We start from the raw sequence: 25601 nt of genomic DNA, 5'->3' as shown, positions 1-25601 counted from the left end.
GGGAAAAACAGCTATACACAAGCGACGAATAAATATTCTAGCGAGAGCAGCAAAAGACTAAAACAAAATCTCGCTTGGAACAAAGGAGGCAGTGTTTCTCTTCAAAAGCACATAGGAAATTATATTTTCACAACTTCGCGACTTGAGCGTTTCGCAGTGCAGCACTTTTGTCAACTTCCACACCATATCAGCGTTCTAAATATCGCATTTCAACACATCCACAATATGTGAGACACTGACAGCAGCATTTCATCCAGAAACACTGCGATATCTGCGCAGAAAAGCAAGAGCCTGCTGCGTCCGATCATGCCGTATCCCCACTAGGGCATCCGTCGCAGCGCCACCTACAGTTCGATCTCGAGGCGAATAGAGAGTTTATGGCGTGACCGTGAAGCTACCCCACATACAAGGACCAATGGTAGCGTACGATGTTTGATGACGCGCGCTCATTAAGTAAAATGTAAGTTGCGCTACTTTAGAATAACATGGTCGGTGCCGGTGGTGCTTCTGAAAGACCTCGGTGTTGTCTGCTTCACAGATGTGTGCAACATCACGGCTCAGTGGGGGAATGTGGATCCTGGGCCGACTTCTGGGGGAACTTTGCCGACATATGTCTAACAGAGTCTGAGGAAGACCCAGGAAAAAAAAAGACAGACAGCACAGCCGGCACCGGGATTCGAACCCACTGGTGCCTCCCAGTCCAGGGAAACACGGTCAGTTAAGGTATTTGCTAGCCGTTGCAGAATCCAAACCAAGCAATATGACGGCACCTCAAGTTCTTTTCCTGTTGTCGATAAAAATTTCTAACAACTTTCGACTTCTTTTGCCAAAAGATGTGTAAGAAAGATCAAATTTATGAAATCACATTGTATTTACAGTAAAATGTGGTTTTACGCAAACTACACTTGTTACTGTGTGCATAGCAATTGGAGCGAGAGTACATGCATTTCATGGGCGAATGAAGTGTGCTGAACTCAGTGAGCACCAGTGGCATGGCCGAGCGGGTTAAGGTGTCCTGCTCGTTGGTGGTAGCCAAGGTCATGCTGTAGACTGGGAGGTGGTGGGTTCGAATCCTACCACCGGCTGTGCTGTCTGGGGTTTTCCCTGAGATTTCCGAAGACTTTCTAGACGAATGTCGGCACAGTTCCCCCTGAAGTCGGCCCAGGACGCATACTAACCTACCTATCCCCCACTGTCCTCTCTCCATCTGTCCCCATCTGTACGCCACTCATAGCCACAGCTGCTTCGCGGCGCTAACACAAAATTAAAAAAAAACTCAGTAAGCAGCAAATGTTATTGAGCAAATCCCACTAAAACTGTCCGTGTTGCACCGCGCGAATGACATCACAAGTCAACTCACTAAGCCCTTAATGTAATTTTTCGTGCCCGTGCGACAGGGGTATACCACTATGCACTGGCGTCTGGAAACATGGTAGCTGATACTGATCAATGTAGGTAACAGAGCACAAACAGCCACAGAACACAGGCGACAACACAACTAGGAACTCTCAAGTTGATATAGCTTATTTTACAGTGCACACATCACACAGATACAGCTGACATCAGCAACTGGCACAACATGGCTGAGCAAAGAAGAGACACACATCACGATAAGATCACCGATGTGTTTTTTATGTGATCTGGAGTAGCCGGCTCTCGTAATGAGTGCCCTATTTCTCCTCTTTTTTTTTCTTCTTTTCTTATCAACTCAACTCAATCACGGAGGTGGGCCCTGTTGTGCCTGTTGCTGACGTCAGTGCTAGTGTTATGGTATCTATTTAAGTGAGCGCTCTAAAAAAGCTATACAAGTTTGCAGTTGTCTTGGTTAACAAATGACCAAGAGAGAGAGAGAGAGAGAGAAATTTCCAACAATTGATTGATTGATTGGTAAACGGCAAAATGGAGAAGAGAAGTCCAAAACTAGTCGGGTGGCTACCACATCACGTCTCATTTATGGCTCATTACATGTAAAACAAATCAAGATAATTCACATAATTACCACAGAAACTCAACTCAACTCAATTACCACAGCGTTCTGCATTACTTGCTGTTTGCGTAGGAATCAATTGGCAGAAAAGAGACGATACGACACCCACAAAACCAATGGAAACGTTGATTGTGATACGAATGTAAAGAGACGTCGATATTTGACGACAAGATTGACGGGAACTGTTTGCTCAGTGAATTCCTGCATTGAGCTTGTCCGTTGCCATAGAGTGGCTTTTTGAGGGCAGACAATGCGCTGAGCTCGTTCATCGTGATGAGTTATATCGAGTACAAAGGCCAACGACAGACAACAAACATCCGAAATGGGTCGCACGTGTCCTGATTGCCAAGGCCATGCTGGGGTCTTCCGCCTGAACCTCTCACCTTTGTAATACACCCCATATCTTTGTACGGTACATTGCTGATGCTCTTCGTACAGTGACGGGCAATTTGAGATCGCAATATGGTGAGTGAAGTAGAGCTCACGAACAACTCACAAAGCTGGGTATGTTGGTTGATTGGTCGGTGTGTGTGTGTGTGGGGGGGGTACTGTCTTAATCGGCTCGCCGTTGTTGGCCTCATAGAAGTGCCGGTGAGCCATTATTACAAGACACAGATTCAACCTGTAGTGAGACACTTTTTGCTGGCGCGTGACTTTCTGGTATTTGCAATTTTGGCATAAAAGAAGACAAAACCAGTGGCATGACATTCTTTTTCTTTTGAAGAGTAGCAAGCCAAATATTGGCTGACCTCTCACAACACTTAAAAAGACGAAGAGAGACACTATGCAATAATGATGCGCGTCTAAATATTTATCTACACAGCCACGCTAAGCTTCAATCGCTATTCTGCGTGATCACTATAATAAAATGCATTTGAACAATGTATTGCCGGATCCCATTGACACAGCTGGCTCAAAGTGTAAAGGTTGCTCATTTGGCAGTCAGGGAAGGGGAGGCAATCTTTTCTCAGACAATTGCTCGCCGTCGAAGCGGTGAAGTCGTGCTCTTGATGGTCACTTAGCATCAAATGAGCAACAAATACGAATACGTCAATGAGCAACAAATACGAAATATGTGACTCCATGATGGTAAACCTGGGCGATGAGCAAAGTTACATACAGGACGAACACACAACTGATGAGCATGCATGTTACTGCAATTGTGTTCGGAGCACGTGCTGGTCACATGCCGACGCTTTGACTCTAGTCGGCGAACGCTGAAGAACACCTTCGCGAAACTTGACAACCGACATTAGTAATAATAATTTAGGTCGCGAAACAACTGAGATCATGAGGGACACCACGGCGATCGGTCTGTGGATTGCTGTTGCCCACCTGAGGGTTCTTTAACTCGCTATGAAAGCACACCACACGACACCCCGTATTTAACGACCATCGCGGAAGACGGCGTGTGCAACTTGTACACTGCCACCAAGTTGCTGGCGTCCTCAGCCGGGTTCGAACCCGCGATCTCGGGATCAGAAGGCAAACTCGCCGACTTTTTAGTGTTGAGAAGGTACTGGGGAGCTGGCCGAAGCAGCACAAGCAACCTGCGCTGTGTGCACCGGCGAACTACCCCAAGGACATATGTGACGGACCCTTCTGGTGAACGTGCTGGGTGGGTCAGGTAATGGAGACCAGGTGACGTACAAAGGGGCAAGCGATGCGACAAGGCTCCGTGTCTGCATGGGAGCAATTAGAGGACCCCATCACCTCCGGCGACACGGTGGCACCTGATGGCTGCATCAAAGGGGCGCGTACTTCGAACCGAATGAAAACCATATGTGCGGGGTGTTCGAAGGGAAAGAAGCAGGCGAGCGAGAAACAAAGGGACCGAGCCTTCGCGTTAAGGAAGAGCTTGGACGGTGGACAGAGGAGACCCGACAACCAGCGAGAAAACATCTCCTGACGATTCGGAGCTCTGAGATCGCCTGTTCGCCGGTTGACACTAACCGCCTCACGGAACAACGCCGACCAGGCCCTGCGTCCCCGGATCTGACCTGAACACCAACGTGGTGTGACCGAGACCATCGGCCAGGGTGTCGTCGTCAACGAAGGCCTGTCAGGTAGAACAGCCTGCAAGCCGCGTCGAAAGGGTGAGCCTGTCACACATGATGCGATGTTGTACGGCTAGGAAAGTAAAGATGCTATAACTATAAAGCGGTCTCGTCTCGTTTTTCCTCGCCTCAGCGTGGGCCCACCCGTTTTGGTTGTGTTAAACATTAATGTGGATGCAACGCGAGCAGGCTGATGCATCACACATACGTGCTGAAATAATCTTTTAAATAATTCAGTGCTTTCATACGTCAAGCGTCCTGGAACAGCTGGTCGCACAAGTGCGACCTACGTTTCAATTTTTTAGAAGTCTTTAATAAAGTCACGTGTAGTGTTTGCAGCGCGTGTACAGTGAAGAGACGTGGTTTACGTCGTTGTTTGCTTTTACTTCGTTGCGAATTTTCGATGATAGTAATTAGGGTTTAAAATCTGTAAGGATGAATGATTTCGTGGTGGGATGAAAGCAGTATACATAATCTGAATGAGCAGTAAGACACACATAGGCAGTATAGACACAATAGGCGACTTCAGAATATCCCAAAGAGCCTAGCGCCGCTTCGAGCTATGTGGTGGGTGGGTGTGGAATATAGATTTATTGCAAAAAAAAAAAAACAAAGAAAGAGGGGAAAGGTTACTGGACTATGGGAACTTGCTTATCGTAAAGGAGGAGAAGGTCTCCAAACTGTTTCGCTTTCTCCTCTCTCGGTTCATTGTCCACTAGGTGTCAAAGTCAGCGAAAACGAAACGTGAAGGACAGTTCTCCCTTCCTCATAACAGTAATCTCTCAGGATAAAACGCGTGCGCAAGGAGCACTGGGATGCACTACTTTCAAGAAGCACTCAAAGGAGCACTGCTTTCTGGAAGCGTTTCTGTAAATTTCATCGCGCGGTGACAATACACTCCACAGCGAAAGAATGTGCAGAGTGGCTCCTGATAGCTTGACGAAAGAAGCAGGGTGTCGACTGTTGAGTCATGTTAAACGTCACTTCCTTGCTCTTTAGGGCCTCCAGAGAACTGGTTCAGCCCTCTGAACGGGCACAAGTGCACGAGTCCGATGCTCAACTTTTCGTTATTCCGTACCGCGCAATAAATGCACGGCTTCGCTATGATTCGTCACAAGCTCACGCGTAATGGCCAGTCGTTTCGTTTCTTTGAAATCTCAGTATACCGAAACGGTTTTCACGTGCCGTTACGTGATGTTTGAAGCGCGCGCGCCAAATTCAAATAATAACAATAACGAACGGTATGTTCAGTTCAACATCAGGCCCCAGGTATCGCCGATGGGGATGGTGACGGCGTTCCCGGGACCCGCAAACTTTCTTTCAGCTCTGCACGCAGGCTGCGCAGTGCTGTTGTCTACACCGATCTCTGAGAAAAGCAACGCGTCGCGTGATACACGCGGAACTCCTTTGTCAATTAGACTCCTTCGCAATGTCAATGTCCTACTCAATCTAAAAATAAAAAAAGTAAGTGGCACGAGGTAGCGGAGAAATGTTCCTCTGAAATGGACCACGTGAGTCGTGATGCGCAGAGCGAGGGGAGCGGCCCTTCTGGAAGGACGCTTCTGCTCGCACGACATGTAGAGCAGGAAGGCCATTGAGTGAAAAGGAAAGGCTCGCCACGCTACGAGCGTCTGCAGAACGGAAGCGGAACTGCTCATCTGTGTCTGAAGGCAATGAAAATCGCCATTCGCATTATAGTCGAATGTGTACCCTTTCCGCGATGTCACACAATGCGGTTTTCCGAAACAACGCCCTTTTGTACTGGGTGGACACTGCGCCTGAACGTCATCCCCCAGACCCACTCATCGACAAACGCAAAGACCAGGTTGGAAAATAGAAAAGGAAAGACAACGTTGATGTCAGCTATTGGAATTGGAAATGAAAGAAAAATATGGAGATGTTGGATGTGACGGAGGTGTCAGCTATCCTGCAAATAGTGCTGATCGTTTTGCATCATTGATCTTTTGGATGTCGATCCGGGATCACGCTGAAAACTGGGATGTGGTGGGTTCCAATTCTGCCACCAGCTTTATCACGTGTTCATTGTGACTTTCTAAACGGATGTCCAAATCGAACCAGATGACGTCGAAGATCAGTGTTATACTCTTGTCTACGGCCACCGATATAGTGTTCAGTGAGCGCGCAGAGTAATAGCGCAACATACTATAGGCAGGCAAACCTTACGTGTAACATTACAGCACCAGAGTAATAGCGAGGCCAGCTCGTCAGTTCTGATGGCAGCTTAGGTAAGAGTTTATTTGAGGAGGACCTTATGAGCATAATTCCGTACTCATTGAACTGCTAGTTCACCTCCACTGAGTCAACATGATACGCTGGCGTTCCTAGCTATATTAAATTACGTGCGTCATCGTGGGAGCTTTAATGGGAAGTGTCACGAGAGCTGTGTTTAGGCAAAGAACAACAACAGCAATTAAATTGTGAATGACAATGCCATGACGGGTCTGGGGTTACTACGTCCAACGAGACAATACATCAGGTGATACAGCCGTTACATCCATCGGTGGACGTAACGGCGCATTGGATGCAACGGCTCGTTGGCTGTAACAGCACGGTATGGATGTACCGACACGTTGGATGTAGCTGCACGGTGGGCTTGGTAGCCTTTTGGACGTAACTGCTCGTTGGATAAACGGCTTCAGGGTATGTCATGTCCGTAACTAATGTGGCATAGATGCAGTTTTGGAACCAGCCAACTCTGTAACAAATATTTCGCGGCTAATGTTTTTGTTTGTTCGTTCGTTCGTTTGTTTTTATGAGAATCCGTCAAATTGCGCTGTTTTATGATTTGATAGGTTCATAAGTAAGGTACAGATTTGATATCATGAGATAATAAATTAGGTCGGGTTGTAAATTACGAGGTTGGTGCACAAGTTGAAACCCCCAAATCTCAAAATATTCACTAAGTAATATAGTTGCGTATTAAGTAAAAAAAGCTGGCGGTGGTATGCGTCGTATTCTGTTTGCGGTAGTTGGCCTCGCTGAGAGGGGGCCTCTCGTCACGACCAACGCAAGGCGTCATTTAATGGGAGGGGGCAGCGCGCGTCCTAGGCCGACTTCCAAGGAAACCGTACCGGCAAGCGCTATCGTCGGGGGTAGAGTCACTAAATAAGTTTCGTAGCTCATTTAGTGACTCTAGTCGGGGGAAACCTGGGCAAAACCTCCTGGCAGCACGGCAGGACTGGGCATAAATAAGAAAGCACCAACACGCCTTTACGACAACGAATGGCGCGAAGGCAGCGAACGATGAAAGTAACAACAAAGCAGCAACAAAGATAACTTCCCGGAACGCAGATGCGGCATTGCGATTTCCTCTATTTTCAATGAGCCGTCCGTTGACAATACAAAAAGTCATCTGCTGTACACCTAACATTTTATTAATATGCGCGTTGCGCCACAAATGCGCGTTACTTAGAATACAGTAACCTGCATCATACACGGTCATACTCTAACAAAATCTTCGTTTTGTGGTTGTACCAATATAGCAGCTGTCTATATGAATCAATCAATGGCAATCTGTATTACAGATCACTTCTTATTTATTTAGTTAGTTTTTTTCCTATTCAAAGAAGGACCCATGAGGTACCTCGTTAGTATCTAGGTTTCAAGGCGACTATATTCACCTGCGTTGTATGCGCTGGCATTGGAATCACTGTTCCACACTTTCCTATATCTGTGGATGTAATAGCTTAACGGACGTAACAGATCGTTGGGTATGGTTTTCCGTTGGATGTAACGGCTCGTTGTACGTATCTACTTCGTATCGGCCAGAGACGGACGTAAAGTTGATGTTGATGAAGAAAAAATAATAGGGAGAGGTACAGGAGTTAGGGAGAGGTAAAGGGTGGGAGGGGGTTGTTGACGTAAAGTTGGAGTTGGACTGACTAAACATAATACAGAGGACGTAAAGTCTTTTTGGGTATAACTATCGTTTGTATGTAATAGCAAGGTGGATGTAACGACTCGTTTTTGGATGTAAGAGCACGATGAACGTCACGGCGCGTTGGATGTAGTGGCACGGAATCCATACCGTTTGGCTGACCTTTCCCCCTTTTTTCCTTTGTTCTAATAAATATGTCACGCTGCCCCTCAACACTCGAATCGCCATCCAACGCGCCGATTCGAGTGTTGGGGGGAGGAGGGATATATTTATTAGAACAGAGGGGGAAAAGGGGGAAAGGTCAGCAAAACGGTATGTCGGCTTGCTATTCGGCAAAAAAAAAATCAAAATTAGAGTTGAATAAAAAGAAAAGAAAAGAAGTAGGAAATCAGTTATAAAGTAAGAAGAGGTGAAAGAAGGATGAGAAGAAGGAGGAGGTTACGACTCGTGTAACGCGAAAGTCAGCGTTAGCTGTGCGTGTGGTGAAATGAGGCCGGATGAAAGTGTGTAGAAAAATTTATTGAAGTGTGATGAGTATTGATTTGTGGTCGCTGAACTCTTTGGCGAGGTGAGTGGTGTCGTGAACGAGGGGGTTGTTCTGGAACACCAGGTCTATGCATGAGCCATGCCTAGTTGTGGATTGGCGGATGTCGGTGCAGAGCGTATTGTCCAGTTGTTCGGACATACCACTTAGGAAAGTGGTGCTCTTGGCCAGTGAAACGTCCACGTTCAAATCTCCGACGATGAGAAGCTTGTGCGTTCGGTAAAGCGCGAGTACATACACGATAAAGTCGCGGACGCGTTCCGGCGCGGCGCGTGGCGAGAAGTAGCAGCACAGCCACCACGAGCCCTATGGGAAGTTGCACGGCACAGCTGACGCCGTAAAACTGACGTACTTTGGTTTGTATCTCACTTTCCATCGATAGCGGTTGTAAACTGGCGGGATTCTCCTTACTCTCAGTGCTGAGCGCACATGCGATAAGAGTTTTGTGCGGACATCCCAATGCCGACGACGCCGACGTCACCTCGGGAACGTCTCCATTATACCACGGCCACTTGCACGCGTCGCTATACAGCTGACGCCGTAAAAAAGATTTAAGAGAAAAATGAGACGTGTATGAGGGTGAGAGTGGAGCACTGTGTTGGTTTTTCTCGTTCGCCATAGGTTAGTCGACGGAGAAACGAAAAGACAATGAATTACGCATCTGTGAAAATGCCCATCTCATATCTGTTTTTTTACACATATTTCGGATACCACTGGTATGCTGTCACGGCCTCGTCACGCACTTAGTGCCTTTAGCCATGCCTCCCAAGACAATCCGTCTTAAATAATTAAGTAAAAATAAATTACCAAGTATTCTAAGGAACAAGTATACGTATTGTCGTAACGCATCCCAAGATATTCTCTTTAAATTCATACCGCTATCCCCGAATAATGCGGGGCGTCCACAGCTGCCCTGATTGCGTAAAGACAGGCGATCCGTTGCACCGCAACAATAGAGATTGTGCCCTTCACAAACAAACTCCAAGGAATACCTCATTGTGTTGCATGTCACGCGTGCCAGGCATATTCCGCATGTTGTTTCCTGTTGTCAGAACGCCATGTTCTGCCCCCAATACAAACACAGCCAGATAAAGAAGCCACCTCGCCATATCCTCGTTTGCATTGTATTCATGCAAAGCTGACAGGAGAAATGGCTGCCCTTTGCACTCCTCCAGGGAAGTCCAGGTTCGCTATAAACGGCAACACGGGCTCTCCCAGCATCCACAGGAAGGAAAGTAGGTCACGAATCCGGCTACGTAGTGACGTAAGAAGGCAGCCTACGTAACCTGTCCGCTTCTAGAGGGGCCATTCACCGGGGAAACCCAATTTTCTCTGGATGGCTACTCGTTTTCATCGCATCAAGCCTTTGTTTTTTATATATATTTATCCTCGCTCTTTTGTCAGACGCGTCGAGTTGGGACTCGAAACAATACGTAGCATTCGAAGACCATCAGTGGTAGTTAGCTGGTCGGCACATAATGAGCACGAGAGCAATGATGTATCTGTACATTTCCCTCCGTTGCTGTTGTGTAGTTGTCCGAAGCCCCCTGGGAAAGAGTTAATTGTACTCTCTTTATATCGCACGGCACCATATCTCTTTGCCCATTGTTCATCGTCATAATGTGAAAATGGCGCGAAAAGTATTCCTAGAAGACCGCACTATTATTTGAATGATCGTGTATTAAAAAATGTGCGGTAAACGACATTTCATCGTGGTACATTTTGCGCCTGGCAAGTCTTATGTTGTCTTTGAGGACGGGCTATGAACAAACATTGTAAGATGGTACTCGAGCTTCGTCGTTCTTACTCTCTAAAATAAAATAAAAAATAAATAAGAATCAGTTCATCATACTTCTGGCCAACTGTCATTCCGAATAATATCGTCAGTTACAGCAAAGACGAGGAAGGTGACACGGTGAAAATCGTATTTATATTAATCGTATTATGGTATAACGGTATCATATTATTTATGACATTATGGGGGGTATCATATTATTAATGGAAAATTTATATTGATGGTCACTAAGGCGGTGGTGATGTAGTTGCTTGCCTTGGTGGTTACTGGCGGGGGGGGAGGGTGATGGCAGGATAGGGGGATAGGGGGATAGGGATAGGGGTTACTGGCAAAGGTATACGGTCCGCTCTCTTCTCAAATCATAGACAACGAAACTGTCTTCTGTAGCCGACAATTAATTATCGATCGACCTATTTACTCTCAAACGTCCATCGGGAGTACGTTACATGAGAGGAACAGGATATCAGCCGAACAGGAACGAAAACAGCGACAATAATACAAAATAAGCACGCTTTCGGCAAACCTATACAAGCGTCAAACAAGCATATAGAAAGAGAAAAATAGTAAAAATCAAGTGAAACACATGACAGCGAAATGAAACGTAATGAAACGTTAAATAGTAATGCTTGACGAGGAATTGCGAAATCTGCGAGGGTCAGTTATGACTGCAATATGTAAGGTAGCTATAATTGCAATACTTTGCACTTGTAGTTCCAGTCTTTCAACTGTCTATGTCAAAAACGCAGACGACTTGCTTGCAGCCATCTGTCATTGCCTTAACCCCGCGAGGCCTTGTCAAGCCACTCTTACTTTTTGTCTCGGGTTGCCACACATGTCTGATAGATATTAGCTGTAAGTTTGTTCCATTCGGCGGGCATTTTAGGAAAGAATGCATTCGAGGAGGAGGAGGACGTGCTATATACTTGAAACGATCCAGTCTGAATTCATGACCAAGATGGGATGAGTTCCGATAAGGAAGATTGATGCAACATGATTAAGAACGATGGAAACTCGGATACACGGAGAAAACAAACACGGCACGATATCTGCTTTTGGTTTCTCTGCTTTCCGTTTGTGTTTGTTCGTTTGTCTCTGTTCACCACCAGCGTTGGGGTAGCGTATCGCCCGTAGATGAAACTCCCCATTCATCATATAAAAAATAAAGTAGTTGTTGTTGTTCTCTTTTCTTTTTCTTTTTCTACATGACTCGGGTTTCCACCGTACTTAATCATGAACCAGCTCACCATTACCATGTAGCCTTTGGAGTAGCATGACAGGAAAAGTTTTTCTCTCTCTCTTTTTTTTTAATAGTGTACCATGAATGCGACTATGCAGGCGGATACCGTCTCCAAAAGCAATTGATTAATGTGTGAGTGGATGAGTGCAGGGTTGCCAGCGTGCAATAATAGTATAGTCCGAGAAAGTTTAGAAGAAGTATTTACTTTGGGCTACATTTCTTACCCTGTGCTGTTAAGTCGAATCCCGTACGTAGCACTTGGCTAATTCCGGTGGCGGTGTTCGTATAAGTGTGAAATGTAGTGTAAGTGTATTAAGCGTGTAACAGTGTAATGTACCGGTGTGGGTTCAGTGTGGAAGCGAACGGAACGACCAATGAAACGCTAGACACGTGGCGCTGAAGCGACCAGAGTAACATGCACACTCAAGCCACTCAAAGATTTTCTGCTACAACAACAACCAGGAGAATTGCCATTCTAACAGCTACATCTCGTTGCAGTGTACAGTAACAACTACTGCAGTTCAAACACATGTGGTTGAACTACCTCCCATATCACCAGCGATAACTGCTGTGTCGACGGAAGAAAGGCGAAAGGAGTGAGCTTGGAGAGGGACGAAAGGAGTACGGCTCGCGCGTACGGGATACTTGCATTGGTGTTGCCCATCGGAAGAAGACAGCCATTGTCAAATTAAAGTCTCTTCCATTTGGCTGCACTCGCTGCACCAGTGCAAGCAGTGAAGCACTTTCGTATTCGCTTTTCCAGTGCTGCTCACGTCCCGTGCTTTTTCCTACTTGTAAATGTGCGTACTGAGTGCATGCCTAAAAAGCGATAAAAACCGGGCTGTTTGGTGGTACATTCTAAAAGCGATAAAACCCCAGTGCAGGGGACACGGACAGACGAAACACAGACGAAGCACTGACTTCAGTGACATCAGCACTGAAGCAGTGCTTCGTCTGTGTTTCGTCTGTCCGTGTCCCCTGCACTGGGGTTTTATCGCTTTTAGAACGTACCATGCATAACCCCCCCTGCACTTGCTGGATAGGATGTGCAGCGATAGTGCAGCTACATCGAACCATAGCCTCCTATATACTACATGCCTGCCCAATGAGGCAAATGCGGCCGTTCACGCAACCGTACGGGGGGCGCCCGTTTCCTAGGTCGGAAACATGGACAGTCAGAGCAGTGACAACCTTTGCCTACCTCGTAAGTGTACGCTGCCGTGGGCTCGGTGCATACGTTGCTCTACAGTTCTTTGCGGAGATAGGCGTCCTGGATGTGCGCATGCTGTGCAGGCTGTGTCCTTGCTCGATAAGCCAGTGATTATCGAAAGACGCCGTGCCAGTTAGCGTTGGTACAGTCTCTTTTGGGTATCATGTCATTTCTCCGCCTGTCAGACGCCACCGGATGTAATCTGCAATCTGTGTGCAGGAAGACGGCGTCAAGACCAATACTGCTGATATCGCATCGAGGTAGCTATCACCGACCTAGGAAACTGGCGCCACTAATGTAGACGACCGGCGCCTGTGTATTCCGGTATCATTGGGCAGGCATGTAGTATATAGAAGCCTATGATCGAACAGACGATAACGTGAGCACGCGTCAGAGGGAGAGAAACGGACGTCACGGTCGTTTGGTAATTTATTGTGTTATGTCTTCGTGTAGACGATAAGATTGTGATCCTACACGTGTTATCACAGAGACGTGATAACTGCTGTTTTGGGGCGTATCTTCTTTTGTATTTATTGTGCACACGAATAAACTATACCTACTTTGTTCTTGTCAACGCACGAAGGCAGTCGTGTCTTTCCTCGGGCAGATGCAACATTTTGGCGACGAGCAATATGCCGAAGTTTCACAACTTCAAGCCGGACGAGGAGACTTTTGAGGACTTCCTGGAACGCTTCAATATTTACGTCAGCATTAACGCGGTAAAACCAGAAAGTAAGGCTGCAACGTTTTTGAACTTCCTGGGTAAGACAAGACGTTAAAGAACTTATTGGTTCCTCACCTGCCTGCGAGCAAAGTCATTTGATGAGTTGGCCTATCCTGCCATCACCCCCCCCCCCCCCCCCATTTGATGAGTTGACGGCAGTTCTGAAGAAACACTATTCACCGTCGAAACCTGTGATTGCGGAACGGACAAAGTTCCACAGAAGGCACCAGCAGGACAAAGAAAGCTTGGCGGACTTCGCTGTTGTTTTAAAGAAGCTGGGGAACACGTGCAATTTTGGACAGTTTCTTGATGAGTCACTTCGGGATACGCTTGTCACCGGGTGTCGGGTTTACGACATTCACCAGTCCTTGCTGGAGCTCGACGGCAGCTGCAAGTTCGAAGTCTTGTATAAACTGGCTCAAGCCAAAGAACTGGCTATGCAAGACGCTTCATCACCCGACGGATACGGCGACAGAAGACTTCCATCTCCTTCGCAGTTCTCGTCAGGACGTTCCACAGAAGGCAACAACAGACAGCCGACCGGTACGAAACTGTCTCCGTTGTGGTTCTCTCTCTCATGTGCCTCAAAGATGCCCATTTTTGAAAGCTGAATTCAATAAATGTGGAAAAAGAGGCCACATAAAGAGCCGCTGCCTTTCTGGCAAGTCAAAGGATAAGCCACGACAGGGTATAGGACTCAGTGTGGTGTGGTGTAATACTGCCACCGGCATTCCACCTTTAGAGTCAACGTTAAAAGTAGGACAGAATGTTGAATTCGAAGTAGGTACGGGTTCAGTTGTAAGACTTATGCCGGAGGGAATGTATCGCAAATTGCAGCCCGCGGGCAAGATAAATGCATGCGACCTTGAGGTTCCTGTCGTGGGAGTCAGTAATGTCTGTGTATAAAGTGAACTAGGCAAAGAAGTGTTGCCTTTGATTGTTGCCAAGAGTTCGAGGGCAGATGTTCCAGCCTTACTTGGTAGAAACTGGTTACAACAGTTGAGGCTGGAATGGGCTGTTTTTCATCATTCGTCACAACGGAAAACATTGCAGTCCATGAAAGAAATGTTCCCATCTGTGTTCAGCAAATATAAGAGTACCATCAGTGGGTTCACGGCTAGTCTTGTGTTTAAGGATGGTGTTCAGCCTGTTTTCTCTAAGCACCGTAACATTCCTTTCGCTTTCCGCGAAGCAGTAGAAAGAGTTGAGAGGCATGATCGATCAAGGGGTATTGACGCCGGTTGGGACGAGTGACTGGGCCACTCCTTTAGTAGTTGTGCCGAAGCCTGGGGGAAAGGTTCGAATATGTTGTGACTATAAAAAACGGATGGCCCAACAAGGTGGAAGATCCGGACCTTCAACCTTACTTTCAGAGAAGATCTGTCCACCGATAAAGACTGCTTAGTTTGGGAGTTGTCGTTCCTAGGAAGCTCCGGAACGTTGTTTTGGAACTTCTTCACGAAGGGCACCCCGGAATGGTCAACATGAAAATGTTAAGCCGACAACATGTTTGGTGGCCAGGATTTGACTCTGCCATTGAAAATGTGGTGCGATCAAAGGGAGGAAGAGGGGGAGTTGGTGATAGTTCATGTCGCTACAATGCAGCACTGAGACGGGACGAAGGGCGGTTAAAACAAGGAGACAAACGCATCTGCAAACTCTCAGCTGACAGGAATTTATTTGCGCAGGCATATTTTAACAATCAAAAGGAAAATAGGTGGCGCACTAGCTACACAAAATTCTATGCCCCTAGTGTGGTCCACGTGGGCCCACGGCCCACGTGGACCACACTAGGGGCATAGAATTATATACATTAAATAAACAAGTAGATGACACTAGACGTGTTTGTTATTCAAAATTACATATTAAGATGGCTTCTGTGACTGCACGCAGTGAAACAGATACTCATGAAACGATGCGACAGCACCAGAGGACACGTGTTTCGCCGTGTTTGCGGCTCGTCAGCTCTGGGTAGCTGCGCATCGTTCGGAATTGGCAAACCCAGTTTGACCCCTGGTTTGCCAATTCCGAACGATGCGCAGCTACCCAGAGCTGACGAGCCGCAAACACGACGAAACACGTGTCCTCTGGTGCTGTCGCATCGTTCCATGAGTAATATATATATATATAATAAAAACATATCCCCCTCCCCCAGAGGCGCATATTCATTAAACGAAAAAGAGACTTTTATTCGTGTGTATGAATACGCATAGTACCACCATTTCATGTCATTGAACCCCGAATATGCTTTTATGCAAGTTGCACTTGTGTGAGAGACCGCTCTCATTGTTTTATGGAAGCGCGCATGTGATTTACCATGCTGATTAATATGCGCTCAGCGTCCACGAATGGAAAGTGTAACGGTCATTCCACTCGATGTTTTCTTCCTCACTGGAATTCCCGCCGCTGAGAATGGCACGCCGGCGTATTTCTCGGGGAGCACGCCTGCAGTCCATCCACATTTACCAGGAAAGTTGCGGCTACTGCAGGGTATTGCGGGACAACGGGATACACCGTTAGTGGGTGTGCGTGTCTACGTGTGTCACTGTGTCGATAGTGCTTGCGCGTAGCGGTTGACCGTGGGTATATTCCACCGAAGCACGAATAGAGACGAGTTTCGTTTTGGGTAAGTTGAACATGTTACGCTTGTAGCTTCAGAGGTTAGCATTACAACGGAGCAACGGAGACATGCTAATGAACGTAAGTGATTGCCTTTATCGACATCACAGCGTATTGCTCCTCGTAAAAGGAAATGTGAGCTTTTGTCCGCTTTGTGCCGATTTGTGTCACTATGGTCGCAGGGAATGACTGTGAAGAGGTATATGGTGACGTTACTTGAAGTTGCACAGGAGTGACCTTGATCACCAGCCCTGCGTGAAATTGTTTTCTGTACGTTTTTTTTAAATACAATACTTGTGGAATAGTCGAATGTATTCTGAATTTGTGATGATTTTACAAAGGGTCAGGAGAGTATGTCCGGGGTCACTGTTTCTCAGCTGAAACGTCGTACCGCTGTCTTGTCTGAACAGCTGCTAATCAACCACCAGAACATCAGTTCTTGGTCGGCCTTTCTCTAAGAACGCCTGGAATCGTCTTCCTGTTCATAATATTTTGGCACACATCGACAAACACGAAGCAACAATAATTAGTTATTTTGTATTTCCGATGCCCACATGGGTACTTGGTGGGCTGTCAATTCATGCAATGGAAAAATTGTTTCAGAAAGCAATAAGCACCAGCAAGGTGCTATGGACGACGTTAATGTGTAAAAAAAAAAAAAAAAAAGACTGATTCATAGTGAGCAAGCGTACGCGTGCAAGTACGTGAGCAAGCGTACGGCCAGGCTGCGGCCATTGATATCTCTCATTTTTGTCTGTTTGCAGAATGCCCTCGTGGACCACTGTCTCTGCGACGGGAGCAGCATGTTTCCTTATGACACTCTTCGTCACGTTAAGCAGAACAGAGGCAGGCCTCTTCGGTGGCAGCAGTGGCAGCAGCGAGAGCAGCATGCTGAGTCAAGGTAAAAGCGGCTGGGGTCCCCCTCCTTGGCATCATGGCTCTTCCATCAACGACGTCTGGTCGCGGCGCCAAGAAACCCCCAACAAGCAATTCGATGTGCAAACTCTAACCAATATCATCAACGTGGCGCGCTATCTGCTCTGTGAGTGCCGCTCGATCCTAACCCTCGCATGAAGCATCAACCATGGAGAAATTCTAGAGGTGCACGGCCCTCGCGTTGCCTTCCGTTTTTGCTCTCCGCCATGTAGGTGAATGTGTCTCGGCCAAGGTAAAAGGCTCGGAACATAGGTATGTGTCGCTAGAGACACTCGAAGCATTTTGAGGAAATGTGAGACTCTTAACCACTGTTCCCCATTAATAGCTTTCAAGCACTCGAGAACGGGACGTTGTACACCTCCAGAATTCTCCAGTTGATTAATGACAATAACGTCTCAGTAAAAATTATGCGACTGGAAACTTATTGTCGGTCGTTGTGGTAGGCGTGACGGCGAACGGGTACTCCACATGCATTCCAGTATTCCAGGAGTCGTAAGAAAGGATACATCATCCCCCCGCCCCCCACGCATGGTACATGTCACCGCTACGTCAGTAACTGCCGTTCACCTGTATTCGAGTATTCACCGGCTGACGCGCAGCACGAATTTGACATTGGGTGGTGAAATTCGAATGACGAAAATTGGTTGTACTAGGATTTTAGTAGTGCATCCTGTTCTGGTACATAAATGGGATGTGGCAGTTCGCAATGAGTTTCTTTGAATGGACGAACCGAATGATTGTTATAGGAAAATTTAATGAGACAGGTATGAGACAGGTATGATTGTTGGTATCATGAGAACTCTATATCCAAATTCCGCAGCGCATATCAGGAGGAAGTCACGTCGAAGACCACATCCGAGCTTCATTATATCTCGCCCCGCTCTGCGATTTCGGAATATGCGGCTATCACTCGCGCGCGTCACACATAAGCACAAACAAAGGATCGAGTGCAATGATGTTCGCGTGCTGGACGTATTACAGTCGCTATAGCCCATGCGTACAGTACCTTGCTTGCGCGCGTCTTGACACTAAAACCATATCGTCTTAACTATTCTGCGGCCAAGCGAATAACTGTTTATGCTCATTCATGAACTTTCTTTTCTGCTTGCGTTATTCGTTGCTGAATATACAACGAGGTACAGAGAAGTTTCCATTAGTCTGATTTTTACTGAAGTGGTGGGTTCACATTGCATCCTTGAAAGCTTTGGCTACGTTAAATTCTCAACTGCCTAAAGCAGCTTCCTGCAGTCTCGTACAACTGAACGAGACTTTCGTCTATTGACTGTTACTATTATTACCCATCGAGAGCAACGCCTCACCCTTATTTTACCGGGACCATGACCCGGTCTCCTCATACATTCAGAAATCGAGGCTTTTGAGGATGAAGTGTGGATAACAGGATCCAGCGGCATTCGTGGCAGTGTTTCACTGGTAGCCAAAGCTTTCGAGGACGTTGTGTGGAAGCAGCGGCCCACCCTTATCTGGGGTGAAAAAAAGGTGGGATTCCACATAACAACCTTTCTTATGAAGCACCCTTGGGAGCAGTAGTAGCATCGATCGGCGAAACTTGCGGGAGGTAGAGGCACATTGCAAATCTTATATCTAGTCAAGAAATACTTTTGAAACCAATGACACCCTATGACATGCACCCGTAGCATCACTGGTATCCAGCCATCACCATTCATTCATTGTGATATATATGACGCAACTTTTCAGTGTTGTGTGTTGCGTGAATAAAAGGAAGAAACTATACAAAGACAGTAAAGAAAATTTGGTTGTCTGCCACGGACATAACAACTTTATTACAAGATGATGACTGGGGAGTTTCATCGCCAGGGGCTTATGCCACATTAAAGTTATTCGAGATGTTTCATTCTCAATTACTTTCGACAGAGGTTGGAAGCTGAAAACAGTCCTATTCTCGCAAGGCTCGTGTTGTGAAATTCTGATTTTGGGCTGCGACTATGCACTACAACTGCTACTGAGGAAAACCACCACTGATTCGGCAACAGTTTATTTTTCTCGTCGGCCATGAGGGAAATCATTTCCCCGGTCACTTCCGTCACCCCGCCAGCAAGATTTGCTGCCAACACTAGAAATACGAGTAAGGCTCGAGCGTTGCGTATGAAAAGCTTCATTACCCGCACCCTGCTGGTTTCGATACCGCCATGTCGAAGAACTTGTACAAACCGATTACGGCAGCCTCCTCTATCAACGGGAGGTCCGTTAGATACACGACCTTAACACGACCAAACAAAAGGTCACGCGAGAAGTGTATGGCACGGTGTCTCATTGCGCTAACAGAAACGTGGTACGCTTACGGATACCCAATAGATAGATCGGTGCGTAGCTGCGTTCCGCCTTCAGGATGAAACTAAGAAATCAAAAACCGGACGACACGCGATAACTTAGCAAGGAGCAACCTAGCTCTTAGTTCCTATCGTTTCGCTCAGTGAGCTCTAAAGCAACATACCTTTTGAGATACGAACTCTTGTTGCATTCTTGTTCCCCACATCATCACCAGCAATGGGGTAGAGTATCGCCCCTGGCGATGACTCCTCATTCGTCATCTTTAAAGAAAGTTGTTTGTTGCATTTGTGACAATTTTCTATGTGACTGGCGCAACGCCGAAATGACTGTCCTGCACCAGTTACTGGAATTACAAACTCTCGTGATTAAAAAAAAAATTGTTTCTAAGGTAGGGAAGGTGGCAACAAGGTTCTTTAAAAAAAAGGAAAGACTGACGACGGGCAGGTACGCACAACGTGATTACTGGTGACTGAGTATCGAAATGTCAGCATATAATCGCTGCCGCTACAGTTGTCCTGTCGACTTTTCTGTGAATGACTGCGGTCCGCTTGTCATTGTTATGTACTTACGTGTTATTATACCAGTGCCAACTAGCAAGATGACTACTATGATGCGTTACAGCGTTTCCACAGAAATGCTTCTACCGAGGCGGTGCCTACTCTTGCGGCTTCGGTCTCACTTGTTGGATACAAGGCAAGCGACCCGTCGACCTCTGCAACGGTGGCGTTGTCTGGAGTTGCTGCATTCCACGGGACGCAGAACCATCAAAAGCTGGCATGGTTGAGGATGCCTGTAAGTACCTATATGTGTATCTCGGGACGCGCTTTTTACCTAGCCGTTTCTTGATCGTCATCATGCTGGTGATTTTGGATCATAACAGTATAGCCGTGTATTCACACGAACGACATCCCCACGGAATATTCTAGGGGAGGAAACAAAGTGCCCACGGGGCAGAAGGTCCGCCGCGTTTTATGTTGAGAATTCGCACGGTGCTGGAATATCGGAAGCGGCGTATATACCGCACACTTAGCAGATGACACCTGTCGTCTGCTAAGGAGTATGTTGTGGCTGTGCTGTACGATCTTCCCCACGGTTATTAGCGGGGCACGAAAAGGCATCACATTGAGAGGTAGCGCTTACGGTGGCATTAGAAAGCTATGACGTTTCTCGCATCTTCCGCAAGAGTATTCTAGGGAATATCGCTCATGCGAATAAACAGTAATAGTATAGACACGTCGCACGCATTCATACCTCAGTCCCTAATCGAAATGTAAATAATCAACGAATTTTGTGTTGACTAATGGACCATATCCTGTTTTCAGTATGCGGGAAAACATACATGCGAAACTCGAAAGTCGTTGGTGGTGAAAATGCCAAGTTTGGCCAGCAACCATGGCAGGTAAGCTATGCCACCAACCAGTTATACGTTTTTGGCAGTGCTCAACAACTTTTGTGAATGCATGTTAACAAAAGATAAACGTGCCAGTAACGCGCGTAGTGAACTATAACTGTGAACTGCGTAAAAGTGAACTGAACAGCAATATTGAGTAGAATTGCACGTAATGGTGACTCAATCTATATTAGTGAACTATCTCGCTTTTATTGTTCACAGGCAGCCGTAGTAAAGCGAAGTTTCCTGTCACAGAAAATATCATGCGGCGGTGCACTGGTGCACGAAAGATGGGTAATCACAGCTGCGCACTGTGTGGACAGGTGAGAACATACTCAGTGCCCCGTTAACTTACATACGGCTGCAGCAGTTCCACGAGTTATAGGATCTGTAGGAAGTTCTGTCGTTCTTGAGCTGACGATGTTTATTACCTTCTCGTGCGAACTTGCGACGGGATACGAACGAGTAACTACATATATGAATGTGCATGCATGGTATGAAATAAGATACGAAGTCACTTTGAATTTGTCCTTTGGTTCCTCAAGTTTCGTTTCTGTGCGAAAAAGAAGTGGTTGTGGAAAAGGAACGTCATCGTCTCCTTTTCGAATTTCAAAGACGATATAGGGCCAGTTTCACCAACCACATTACGTCACTAACTAACGTTATTGAGAAAGAACTGACGGCTCTTTCAAGTTTAAGAGACGCTTCACTTGGTTTCAAGTTAATCGGCGTTGGTGAAACCGGGCCATTATAACGTAACCGCTGCGTGCGTGAACCTGTCAGTCTTTGAAGTGGCGGAGTGGACGACGAGCTCTTGAAAAGCTTTTGAACCAGGTCCCGTGGCCCAGTGGTTACGGCGATGGCATTCTATGACGGGACAGGGAGGTGAGCCGGGTTCGAGTCCAGCCGCGGACTGGAGTGCCTGGGTGCATGCTTTCCCTGGGTTTTACTCAGGGTCAGACGCTTTAAGACAAATGTCGGCCCAGTTCCCCCTGCGATAGTCGTGACGTTGCCCGCATAAGCGTGGCCGGCTACGGGGAACAGTTCCACCACCAACACCACGAGCTTTTGAAAAGAATGCTGGAATAGAAGAGGATCCCCAACTAATTTCGGTTGCGATTGAAGTACAGCATGGTGTGCGCCATTCAGCCGTTGTCGAGCGGATTCAGCGCATAGAATTTGCTTTGAAGTACTGCATGTCATCAACTAACAGAAAAAGAAATTGACGGAACGGATACGCTCATCTCTCCTAGTGCGTAACGACATCGCCCCATTTTAGAACCGCCTTGATTCATGTCATGGGACGAAAAGTGGCTTCTCTACGACAACTCAAAAGCGCGTAATGCGTGCCTGGATTATCCGTTCCATCTCTCTGAAAACCAGAGCTTCATTAGAGGAATGTAATGTTGACAGGTTGATGGGACAATGAAGTTCCGGTGCGCTATGAACTATGGAGAACCACGAGACGATCACTTCTGAATGATACCGCTGCAAACTTCAGCGGTTAAGCGATGCGATGAAAGAATGGCGGACAACACTGGCACACAGAAAGGGCATTGTCTTCCACAATGACAACGCTCGGCTACACCCCGAAATGGTCACCCAGAAAAAAAAAAATAATAATCAGCCTGGATTGGGACGTTCTTAGTCACTCTACGGTACTCTCCAGATCTTGCCCCTTCGGACCACTAATTGTTGCGGCCCACTCAAAATTATTTGAAGGACAAGTGTTTCGCTTCTCGCGGGGATACCTCCAATGCTCTCAATGAGTAGTTTCTTTCTGAGTACGAGAAGTTCTACAGAGATTGCGTCGAAAGATTGCCTGAGAGATGGTAGCGAGCAATGGTTCACAATGGAGACTACGTCCAGGATTAGGTGTACTGACACAAAAATGGAAAAGTGGCGCGACAATGTTTGTTCCTCACAAACGACATTACTTTCCCAAAGGTCTAATATTAAAGGGACAGTTGTGCTTGGGTTTTAAAATATCTGGATCCAAGACGGACGACACACAGAGATCCACTGTCAACAAGTTTTACGTGGCCAACCTGGGGCTCGATGTTCAACTTTTCGTTATTCCATACTGCAGAGCGTTCCACGCCGAGACTGGGAGGTAACCAGAGTTCGAATCCGGGAGCCGGCTGTGCTGTCTCGGTGTTTTCCATGGGTTTTCCACAGACGACTTTAAGACAAATGTCGGCATAGTTTCCCCGTGAAGTCTGCCCAAGACGTACGACCGATCCCCCCCTCGAGCAACATGCCGCCACACTGGCAGGCAGACTGCTGGGAAATTGCACGCATTAGATTTCAAAACGGAAATTCAGTTTTTGTGTGTTTGTGTGTGATGCCTGACGTGACTTTTGGGTCTCCTTGTGCTCGAAAATAGTGCTGCTTTATGCCTTTCACCGCCACAGTTTCCGGCGGATCGTAGCGTCTAATCCTATAGTGTCACAAGATATAACAGCGTATCCGAATGTGCGCAAGACGCATCTACAGAAGCCAAACAACCCGTACTTTTTCGGGAGGTCCTGTCCTCGTCCAACAACAACAACATATATATTGTGATGATGCTTGCTCTCTGAAATCGCGATACGCATGCTTCAAGTTCCGATGTTTTCGAGTCGGCTGACAAAGAGAGATTCAGGAAAATGGGAATTTTGTTCCGCTTCCAATGCGAGAGCTTGAAAGAGAAAAATGTAGCCGAATTGCTATAGCTCTGCTTTAATTATGTGGCACTGTAGAGAACGCAGCATTTCTACACTTCGTAGCGATGTGTGTCACGACGGGGCGCAAGTAACCGGGTACATGGAGCCTGAAAATACATTATCTGATTAGATTTTAGCCAGATATTGTACGAAACATCTGTTTAACGTTTCAATGTGTTTTCTTTTCCAATCAATCACCGTTCGCGTGGAGAGTTGCGACAGGGGTGAATTACTATGCCAGCGTGGGACCAATATTATGTAATTTTTTTTCCGCGGAAAGCTAGGACCCCTGATGGTCAACGCCATGTTGCATGCGAACGTTTGACAACCCTGCAAGGACTGTTATTGGGCATATGGTGTCGTGATCTTGAAGGGCTCATGACGTCACTAGCTGTTTACATGAATACAAAATGGCGGACAACGACGTTGGCTTGACAACATAACGTGATTTTCGAGACTGAGCAGAAGGGGGAAAATGGGCTGATGAAATGATTGAATCCAACGAGAAACATATAGAAGATTATCGGTAGTCATCATTGACTTGGACCTTGTGCTCAGGGTAGATGCACAAGTTTTATGCGTACCAGCAGGCCGAGGAATGCAGAGGCACCTAAGAACTGTCTGGGAGAGATCGACCCTCAAAGCTGCGTAGATTGGGGTAATCCGAACACAAGGCATGATAAATGAATGAAGATCAAACAGATTACAGTAAAACAGACATTACGCTGTTAGGGACACGAAATGTTTAAAACGCGGGAACCGCTGTCTTCGTGCGCAAGCAACACTTTTGAGTAAATCTGCGTACGCCAGTATAGTAAAACTCTGTAATACTTCGAGAAAGTAAACAAGCTGACTGCCCTGGTGCGGCCTTACGTCTCGATTTTTGTGTTTTGTTTCGGATCTACCTCACTCACTCACTTGGAACACCTGCACATTGTGCTATTTCACTCTAACTCAAGAACCTTCACGAAACCCTGCGCAGGACGCCCGCATCCAACCTTCGCATTCGGCTGGGAGAGCACAGCATACGTGACACATCGGAGAGGTATCCTCATGAAGAATACACTGTCAAGCGAAAAGTGGTCAACGAAGGCTTCGACAGGAGGAACTTCAAGAACGATATCGCATTGCTGGAATTATCGCACCCGGTTATATTCAGGGAACATATCATTCCAATATGCTTACCTGAGAAAGGAGAGAATTTCACTGGAGACAAAGCCACTGTGTCCGGGTGGGGCAGACTCAAATACGGTACGTATTGACAGAATTTCCAAGCTGTTGCTCGTGTCGCGCGTTACCACAGACGCGAAGTGTGTTTTCCCTAGGTCGGTCGCTTGATGTCGCTTCTAAGTTCTGCTTCTGCTGAAATGTCAGCGCCGCCATATTTATGCTACGGCTCATCGGGCGAGCGATCGAAACAGACCCTCAACAATAGTTTTAGTGTACCGTACGCTATCTCCTCTGCGTACGTAAGGTATAGCGTTGGTGGTTCTGCGCACGCGCAAGCCATAAAGAGTGCTTCGCGCAGTGCGCAGAACGGCCACGCTACCCTTTACGTGCACAAAGGCGAGAGCATACTATGCACTAAAACTCACTATTCTTTGGGGAACCGTGCTATCCGATGTTTGTGAAACGGACCAACGCGTTTCGCTCGAGGTTTACAAGTAGGGAGTGACTTTTTCGGGTTAAACCCGAGTTCTCCCCGAATTCCAGTCACCATGAAATCCTCAAGTGACGTTTCCACGGTTTCCACTGAAGACGAACAAAGGTCGCCACGTATAACACATGTAAGAATGGGTCACTCACGTTCCCAGCAATACACGCATGTGTGTCAATACTGTCTATGCCTTCGGGGATTACTGCTGGAAGATCACAATCCCGCAAAAAAAAAAAAAAGATTAGGAAAGGACTTAATAGACAAGAGGAGAAACAAAAACACCCGAAGGCACAATTATCGCCCGATTTCTCCCCGAATTGCAGATTTCAAAATAGCGCCCGATTTTTACACCCCGAATCTGAGAAAAGCATTTAACCCGAAAAAGTCACTCCCTATTTACAAGTCTCGTATTTGAAAATTCTGCTAAAACTTGTATGTAAAAAGTAATGCGGACGGCGATAACATGACTTGTGAAGAGCAGCAGCTGCTCTCAATGACAGAGCAAGAACTACAACACTGTCTCCAGGCAAGA

The 25601-nt window shown here is 46.7% G+C and overlaps 1 protein-coding gene across 3 annotated transcripts in view; it reads left to right on the top strand.

The window, feature by feature from the left end:
* LOC135385326 (serine proteinase stubble-like) overlaps positions 1–25601 on the top strand; it is a 43385-nt gene that overhangs the window by 15247 nt on the left and 2537 nt on the right. Inside the window, exons 1-6 of one of the 3 annotated variants that reach the window (XM_064614582.1) lie at positions 13310–13995; positions 16836–17113; positions 19939–20109; positions 20640–20716; positions 20930–21030; positions 24395–24663. In XM_064614582.1, coding sequence (XP_064470652.1) covers positions 16837–17113; positions 19939–20109; positions 20640–20716; positions 20930–21030; positions 24395–24663 — 895 coding nt within the window. In that variant the 5' untranslated portion in view covers positions 13310–13995; position 16836. Of the gene's footprint in view, positions 1–13309; positions 13996–16835; positions 17114–19938; positions 20110–20639; positions 20717–20929; positions 21031–24394; positions 24664–25601 lie in introns of those variants that run through there. The other 2 variants (XM_064614583.1, XM_064614581.1) reach the window with 2 other exon arrangements.

Source organism: Ornithodoros turicata, chromosome 2 (assembly GCF_037126465.1).
Source record: "Ornithodoros turicata isolate Travis chromosome 2, ASM3712646v1, whole genome shotgun sequence".
NCBI lineage: Eukaryota > Metazoa > Arthropoda > Arachnida > Ixodida > Argasidae > Ornithodoros > Ornithodoros turicata.
Note: the sequence above shows the minus strand (reverse complement) of the source record. Positions and strands in the feature narration are given on the sequence as shown.